This window comes from Gossypium arboreum, chromosome 6 (assembly GCF_025698485.1).
Source record: "Gossypium arboreum isolate Shixiya-1 chromosome 6, ASM2569848v2, whole genome shotgun sequence".
Classification (NCBI taxonomy): domain Eukaryota; kingdom Viridiplantae; phylum Streptophyta; class Magnoliopsida; order Malvales; family Malvaceae; genus Gossypium; species Gossypium arboreum.
In genome coordinates, this window is record NC_069075.1 from 125499867 (window position 1) to 125508851 (window position 8985).

At 33.4% G+C, this 8985-nt stretch overlaps 1 protein-coding gene across 3 annotated transcripts; it reads left to right on the forward strand.

Annotated features, from left to right (window-relative positions):
- Nucleotides 1-4228: 4228 nt before the first annotated feature.
- On the forward strand, nucleotides 4229-8605 carry LOC108485791 (probable LRR receptor-like serine/threonine-protein kinase At4g29180). Of its 3 annotated transcripts, none has more exons than XM_017789638.2 (12): nucleotides 4229-4378; nucleotides 4583-5617; nucleotides 5825-5963; nucleotides 6029-6124; nucleotides 6229-6300; nucleotides 6387-6467; nucleotides 6613-6758; nucleotides 6926-7119; nucleotides 7270-7396; nucleotides 7648-7710; nucleotides 7788-7980; nucleotides 8091-8605. In XM_017789638.2, the coding sequence occupies exons 1-12, from the start codon at nucleotides 4309-4311 to the stop codon at nucleotides 8527-8529; spliced, it is 2655 nt and encodes an 884-aa protein (XP_017645127.1). In that variant the 5' UTR covers nucleotides 4229-4308; the 3' UTR covers nucleotides 8530-8605. The 3 variants fall into 3 exon arrangements, with proteins under 3 accessions (XP_017645127.1, XP_017645126.1, XP_017645128.1); XM_017789637.2 differs by having other exon boundaries at nucleotides 6053-6124; nucleotides 6902-7119; XM_017789639.2 differs by having other exon boundaries at nucleotides 6053-6124.
- Nucleotides 8606-8985: the final 380 nt, after the last annotated feature.

Below are 8985 nucleotides of genomic sequence, written 5' to 3' on the forward strand. Positions count from 1 at the left end.
ATACTTGGGATATGCATATTTTTCGATATTTAGCATCAGATCAAAATTCGATTTCACATGCTTTCATTAGGGACCTTTTACTTCTTATTCATAGTATAATCTCATGAAATTTTTTAATTTATTCAATTTATTCCCTAATGTTATAAAGCTATCTTCCAAGTTCAATTTACTTTCTAATTTAGTTCTTATCATGATCTAAGCTCGTTAGCTATCAAATTCAAGTTTAATTTATGAATTTCTCTATAATAACAACTTGTTAAAAATTTAAAACAATTTGATAGGCTAGCTAAACTAAGTTCCTATGATGCAATTTCCATAAAAAAAAATAGCTTAAGGACTTACTTAAATTGATAGTCAAATATTATTTCAACCATGAAGTTTTCTTCATTTCTTTTGTTCTTTTGTAGACGGTGGAAGTAGGGGCGAAGCTAGAAATTTTTTTCAAGGGAGACCTGTAACACCCTTAACCCTTATCCGTCGCCGGAATAGGGTTTCTAAGCATTACCAAGTAATCGTAATTTAATCACTCATTTCAAACATTTCAAAAATCATAAAATGATTCATCATTAACATGCATAGAGTCTCTTATTAAGCCTTTGAGAGTTTGAAAACACTTTAGAAACGATTTGAGACTAAATTGGGAACATTTGAAAATTTTAAGAAAAAGTTAGAAAAATTTTAACTGCAGGGTTCACACGGTTATGTGGGCATTCGAAGTAGAGGCACACGGCGAATGCCCATACGGCCATGCATGTGCCAGGCTGTGTACCCTTCTTAAAGAGTTACATGGGCACAGATACAGGCTGGGATAAAATCGAAATTAAATTGTAATTTTTACGATAATAAAAATGCAATTTCACCATCTGAATAGCTTGTATTTTTATAATTTTTAAAGGATCAAATCAAATTTTTATCATTTTTAGGGGGTCAGAGTGCAATTTACTTTTACTAATTTGAAATTTTAAAAACTTTAAAGGACTTAAATGAAAAATTCTCCAACCCCTAGATACGTCCCTAGGTTGAAGAAGATGAAATGTTTTTCATCTTTCTTCTCACTTAATTTAACATATATATGATAATTAGTGTATAAGTTAAACTTAATTAATCTAGCTTATTAATCATTAATCTAATTTAATATTTAATTAACTATAATTTAAAACTAAGTGGACTCGTCATTAATCTCACTATCAATATAAAGAACAATTATTTAATAATTATTTTGGTCTTTTGGATAACTGTTAACTAAGTTTTAAGCATTTTCTAAATTAATACTAAATAGGATTAGACTTTTAGAATTTAATCCCGAGTTTTAATTAATTTTTTCTCAGTTAAATTACTTAATTAATCATTATAATTAATCTTTAATATAGTTTTATAATAACTTTATAATATTTCCTTTTTACCTTTATAGTCCCAATGTACAACAATAAAATTACGAAATTATATTTTTCAACACCATTGTTACCTATACAAATAAACTAACACCGAAATTCAAAGCAACCTCCTCTAGGGAACATGTTCCATTGTCAATAACCGAAAAGTGTCCTCGCGAAAGCAATAATAAAAGGAATGATGTTGATCATGGCGATAACAATGGGTGGGATCATCAATGATGTTGACGATGTATAAATTGCATATATATCATCTTCATCTTCACCTGCTGATTTTGATGTTAATGTAAATAAGATTTCAATACTTGCAATCACTTTCAAAAGATCTTGAATACATGCAATGAGATGGAAACTGGTTTTGGATCAATCAAAACTGTTTTTTTTTCCACCATTCTTCCAATGAGATCTCGGTCCATTTTATCTCAAATAAAGATAAAAAATTGATAAATTGTTTATATATATATATATATAAATTTTTAATATTTTTAAAGTTTTTCATTTTACAAAATGAATTTGGATAAGTGATTGTCAATATTAATCTCATATGCACATTTAATTATTTTTAAAATGATATTTTTATTTTTTATTTTTGCACGTGTGGCATGTCAACGTTAGCATACAACTACATGGAAACTTTTGGTGGCTTCATTTAGCCACGTCATCGTAGTTAACAGTCACACCAGTTAACTAATTGTTTCCGTTAACGAAAGGGGTCAATTGATTTTTTTTAGTTATTAAGAACTCAATTAGATGCACTTTTTCATAATAACTCAATTGTTTTTTTATTTATTTTATTGAAGATTTTAACTTATTTTTTAAAAAAATTATAATTTAAAATTGTAAAGGTTGAATTGGATTAAATTCTCTCTTTCTCAAATAAAAATAGAGTAAATTACACCAACAATCATTCAATTGTGATGCAGCTGATAAAACAGTCACTCTGATTTCATTTCAATTACTCAAATTTTAAGAAATAACAAATCAATCCTACTAACCATTTTCCATTACAAATGTAAAAACAAAGTGACCTGTCATTTAACAAGTCACCACGTTATTTCCAACCCAAAATATATATAAAGATAAATTACACCAACAGTCACTCAACTTTGATCTCAATGACAAAACAACCACTCAACTTTCAATTCAGTCGCTCAACTTTCAAAAAGTAACAAACCAGTCCTACTAACTTTCAAATAACCAAACAACCATAAGGAAGAACAAATAAAACTCTTGAATGAATTCTTCTTGTTCAGAAAGAAAGCTAAAAACCATGGCTTCCTCATTGTCAATATCCCAAAATACCATTTTCGATATCCTTTTTAGATTATCCCTTAAGTTCGTGCCCCGATTCAAATCTCTTTCCAAGGATTGGGCTTACCTCACCCCGACCCCAACTTTCCTTACCGACCATCTCCGTCGCTCTTTTTCTGATCCATCTCTCATCCTCCTTTGCTAAAATACCCAATTCAATTTTGACTTTGGGATCTTGCTAATCACTAACTCGACCCAGAATTTCACTTGTCGGCATTTGGCTATCCCTTTGGAAGAATCGTTTCCTTTATTCCTAAAAATCATGGGTTCAATCGATTGTTTGGTTTGTCTAAATGTTCCCCTTGTTTTGCTTCTGATTTTACTTTATGCAACTTGATAATGTTGGCGATGGAGTTAGTATTGTTTAGCTTAATTGACGACCCTTTTCTTTATATATATGAAGATCTCGACAAATCCAAGTCATTTTGGTTCTTGAATCGCTTGAATTTTGCTTTGAAGGATTTTCTCTTTGATAGTTTGACCCAAAATTATCTCCAATCCCATTTCGATTTGGTTTTTTCAGAGTTAATGGCTTTGGACAGTAGAAAAAGATAGTCAAATCCCAACTGTGGTGGCTCCTCTATTGGGGGGTTGAAAAAGAAAAAAAAGAGGATAGAGTGGTGGTTTGAAGGTCAACGATGGTGACGCCAAAGATGGTTGTGGCGAAAGCAGTTACGGAGAGATTGTTGGGATGGAGAAGAATAAGTATAAACATATTGGGTAATTTACATAAAAAGTAAAAATTTTGGGTCATTTATTAAAAACAGAAAAAGAAGGACAAAAAAAATAGTCACTCAACTTTGCCTTGTCTAACGTGGCAAGTTAACTGGCCACATCAGGTAGTTTACTGGCCACATCACCTGTCCTATTAGGCTTGTAACGGAAAATATTAATAAGTGATTGATTTGTAACTTTTCGATAACAATGTTAATAGGTAATTAATTTGTCACTTTTCGATAATATTAGTGACTGATTTTTTATTTTTGAAAAATTAAATAACTGAATTGAAACTTCACCTTGTCTAATGTGGCAAGTTAATTGGCCACATCAGATAGTTAATTGTCCACGTCACCTATTCCATTAGGCTTGTAACAGGAAATGTTAATAGGTGACTGATTTGTCACTTTTTGATAACGTTAGTGACTAATTTGTCATTTTTAAAAGTTGAGTGACTGAATTGAAATCAGAGTGACTGTTTTATCAACTGCATCAAAGGTGAATAACTATTGATGTAATTTACTCATAAAAATATTACCATTAATTAATCTTGAAAAAGTGGATACTGTCGACAAATTCATTAATTCCATTAATCTGATCAAAGCGGATATTATAACACTAATTCAGTTCATTTTTTCGTTTTCTTTTTCCTATTGAAAAGGGTGGAAAGTTCAACATTCAACAACTCTATAAGTTATTTTAATGTAATACTATGGGAAGTGTATCAGTCGAAATGACTGAATCCTTCCCTGCACTTATATTATTAAACTATTATAAGTTTACTAACAATAGTCTAACAATTTGATGAATATCTACGGACGGCTTGCTTCTCTACTATTATTCTCTAAAGCTTTTTTGCGTTATTGACCTCAAGAAAAACCAGAGCAAAATGTTTGTTGGGTACCTTACTCCATTGTTGCTTTCCCTTGCTGTTCTTGTTCATGGACAACTCCAAACAGGTTAGTGAAACTTTATTCCTGTTTGACTATCTCTGCAACAGGGTTGTTTTTAATATGTATCTGGTTATATATAAACACCAAGTTTAGAACTAGATTGAACACTCTAAATATGATTCATAATGTGATAATGATTTAATTAAAACTGTAATAAATCACAGTTTGAAGAATCTTAGATGGTGCTTCTTTTATTCTTTTCTTCTCCAGGATTCATAAGCATTGATTGTGGGTCACCTGTGAATTTCAACTTCGTAGACGTTGACACGGGTATAAGTTATACACCAGACGGAGCTTACGTAAGCACTGGGATCAACAACAATATTTCTTCTGAGTATGCTTACCCAAACAATCCAAATCTAGCTTATCCACTTTCAGATCTTAGGAGTTTTCCAGATGGTAACAAGAATTGTTACACCTTAACACCTGCAGCAGCAAAGGGCAGCTTATATTTGCTTAGAGCCTCTTTCTTGTATGGAAATTATGATGGTGAAGATAAGCTCCCAGAATTTGATCTTTATCTCGATGCTAATCTGTGGTCGTCGATCAAATTCGGTAATGCCTCTGATGTCATAACGACGGAGATAATCAGTGCTTCAGTTTCAGATACTATAAGTGTTTGCCTTGTAAATAAAGGTCTTGGAATTCCTTTTATATCAGCATTAGAGCTGAGGCCACTAAATAATTCAATTTATTGTACAGAACTAGGGAGCCCTGTGTCATTAGTACTCTTTGAAAGATTCGACATCGGGTATACAAAAGGAACTGGTCGATACAATGATGATATTTACGATCGCATTTGGTCTCCCTACAACTCTCCTTCATGGAACATAGTTAGCACGTCTTCAGAAATTAACAATAATGAAAATGGATACAGAGCTCCATTAGAAGTCATTAGAACTGCTGCTGTGCCACGTAACGGTAGTGATCGACTGGAATTTTCGTGGACAGCTGATGATGATGCTAGCAAATTTTATGTTTACATGTACTTTGCTGAAGTGCAGCAACTTGCAAAAAACCAAACAAGAAAATTCAATATCTCCTGGAATGGGTCCCTAATGTTTGGACCTTTAGTTCCTCGCTACCTGTTTGCAGCGACAATATCGAACTCAGTAGCCTTTACGGGGAAAGAACATCACATTTCAATTTATAAAACGGTTGATGCAAACCTTCCACCTATTCTGAATGCCGTTGAGATTTACATGGCCAAACAACTGGATGAATTGCCAACATTTTCTGAAGATGGTAAGCTTTCTTGAATTTCATTAGCTGCATGAAATGCTAGCTTACCATAGGGTAGGTTTTGTTACAAAACAGGGATTAGCTCGGATGTATAGACTGATTAAACTTTCACTAGTCTGTTAGGATTCCTCAAAAGTTCAACTACTCTTGATTTTCATTTGATCAAATTGAAAAGCTGAGGTTCACACCCTTGTGATTTCATTCCCACAGTTGCTGCTGTTCTAAATATCAAAACAGCATATCAAGTAAATAAAGGATGGGTGGGGGATCCATGTGGACCAAAGAATTATACCTGGGAAGGTCTGGAATGCAACTACAGTGTTTCACTGCCCCCTCGGATCATTTCTCTGTAAGTTATCTTGCAATAGAGTCTCCTCTTCGTTGAAATACATTGTTTGCTAAGAACATAAAGAGTTCCTTAATTTTCAATGAGGACAGCAACTTGACTTCAAGTGGATTAAGTGGCATTATATCTGCTTCATTTGCAAACATCACATCAATGGAGTCCCTGTAAGTACACATAGTATAGCACTCATATTGTTGAATCATATTTCTGATCCTAAACAAGACTTTCTCAGAACACCCAATGTTTGTAATGCTCCATTTTCTGCCAGGGATTTGTCAAACAATCACTTAAGTGGACCAGTTCCCGAGTTTCTGAAAGAACTTAAGTCTCTCAAGTTCATGTAAGTTAAGGAGCTTTAAGAATGTGATACCAAATGATGATGAACAATTTTAAAGCTGTAACAGTAATTACATTGTACCTTTGTAGGAACCTAGAAGGCAACCAACTGTCAGGTTCTGTTCCTACGGAGCTTGTAGATAGATCAAAGGCTGGACTACTTACTCTGAGGTCTGCATTTCAATACTTACAAAAAAATATTTATGCCTTTGTTCTTATTTGATTTATAAGTGCTTGTCTTTTAGGAAAAGCAATATAGTGAAGGAAGATATGACACCTAGAGAACATACTCTAACCAGATTTTTCTTGATCCCAGAGTGGATGAACAGATTCTTTGTAGCTCGGGTTCATGCAAAAACAAAAAGAACGTTGTTGTTCCAGTTGTTGCATCATTGTTATCGGCTTTGGTTCTGTGCATTGCTTTGATTATCTTGTGGAGACTACGAAGGAAGCAAAAATGGGGTAATTTTAGATTTCTTTTCACAAAAATATGTTTGTTACGCAGATATGAATTTCTTTAAGATGTATCTTTCTACTAAAGAATTTCTAGGGAATTCCATACTGCGCATTTTGAAGCAATGTTTGTGTTTGTACTTTCCTGGCAGAGGCTGATACCTCCAATGGGGAAGGAAGACCACTGCCATCAAAGAATCGGCAGTTTACTTATGCCGAGGTTTTAAACATTACTAACAACTTTCAAGATGTTATTGGGAAGGGAGGATTTGGGACTGTGTTTCGTGGAAACATGAAAGATGGCACCCAAGTTGCAGTAAAGATGCTTTCTACTTCATCAAAACAAGGGTCAAAAGAGTTTCAAGCTGAGGTATGTAATGTAAAAATTCATAGGTTGTTTTCTTTTAATGGTTGGCCAAGGAATCTGATTAAACTGTTTTCTAGAATGAGAAAACCAATCTGATAAAAATGCCTTTACCCTTAATGAATACTAGTCCTATGTGTTCTTCTGAATCTGCAGGCTGAGCTTCTGATGAGAGTTCATCATAGGAATCTGGCTTCCTTCATAGGATATTGTGATGAGGGCAGCAATATGGCACTCATCTACGAGTATATGGCTAATGGAAATTTGAAGGATTATCTCTCATGTATCCTTATTTCATGTCATTATCTGCATGTAAAATTGCTATTTATCATCCTGCAGTTCCTTTTTTTAAATCTAACAAAGCGGCTCAAGTCTGGGAATATGGAAGGGATTGCAAATGCTCGAATTCAAACCCCAGACCTGCTAGTGGCTGCTGCTTGAACCAACTGAAATAAGTTCCTGGTTCATCACCCTGCAATTTAAATGCATCCTCATGAAGATGATTCACATCATGTTACAACTTAATGCTTGCAGACAAAAGTTCAAATCCATTGAGTTGGGAAATGAGACTCCGCATAGCAATACATGCAGCACAAGGTGTGTACAGTTTCAAAATATGTATTTGCCCCCATGATAAATTTTTATCAATCAAAGTTCCTTGTTTTGATTTGCAGGTTTGGAATACTTACATCATGGATGCAAACCACCTATAATTCACAGAGATGTGAAAACAGCCAATATCCTCTTAAGTGAAAACATGGATGCAAAGATAGCAGATTTTGGTCTCTCAAGAGCCATTCCAAGTGACGACCACAGTGATGTAATAATAACTACAGTTATGGGCACCCCAGGTTATCTAGACCCAGAGTATGACTCACCTGTTTAATGCCAACTTTCTAATTCCAAAGCAAAACAAAGAATTTGTTAAACTTTTAGATCAAAGTTTATTTTTTGATGTTTTTCCATTTGTTCTTCAGGTACTACAATTCTCGAAAGCTAAACGAGAAAAGTGATGTGTTTAGTTTTGGGATAGTGTTGTTGGAGCTGATCACGGGACAAAATGCAGTCATAAAGAAGGATGAATCAATCCACATAGTTAATTGGGTTAGCCCTCTGATTGAAAGAGAGGATATAGGAAGTATTGTTGATCAAAGACTGCATGGGGAATTCGATGTGAGCTCTGCCTGGAAAGCTTTAGAAGTGGCAATGGCTTGCACTAGACCTAAGTCCTTGCATAGAGCTACAATGAGCACCGTGTTAACTGAGTTAAACCAGTGCTTGGCCATGGAGTTGTCTCACAATAGGGAAACAAAGGAAAGGTTCAGTGAAGAGATTTACATTGGATCATATAATTCATCTGAAGTCTGTTCCACTAGCACTACGTCTTACTCCATTACTAGACCATTTGCAAGGTAGCATTCATGAAAAAAAAAATCATTCAACTTTAGTATAATATCTTGTTTCAAGCAAGTCAATCAGCCACCATTACAGTGACAAACCTCGGATTCAAACTTGGATAACCACGTGATGGAAAAAGTATGTTTTAGAAAATAGCCTTAAATTTACACCACAAATTCTTCCATTAATTTTTCCTTGCAGTTGAAAACCGAGAAAAAAGTATGGTCCATTCCGGTTAAAAATTGTTATTGAAAATAAAATGTATATTTTGGATTTGATAGTGTTAAATTATATGATATTTAAATAATTTAATATAATGATATATGATATATATATAAATTTTAAATTCGTTTTAAGTAATTATTTGTAAAATTAATGATTCATAAAATATTTTAAAAACTTAAATATAATAAATGACATTTAAATAATTTAATATAAGGATACATATAATATAAATTAATCTAACTTTTATAT

Excerpts from the sequence above, each read along its gene's own strand:
- LOC108485791 (XM_017789638.2), top strand. The coding sequence starts at position 4,309 with ATGTTTGTTGGGTACCTTACTCCATTGTTGCTTTCCCTTGCTGTTCTT. Across the intron at positions 7,397-7,647 it reads TTTGAAGGATTATCTCTCAT|ACAAAAGTTCAAATCCATTG; the intron begins GTATCCTTATTT and ends TAATGCTTGCAG. Across the intron at positions 7,711-7,787 it reads AGCAATACATGCAGCACAAG|GTTTGGAATACTTACATCAT; the intron begins GTGTGTACAGTT and ends TTTGATTTGCAG.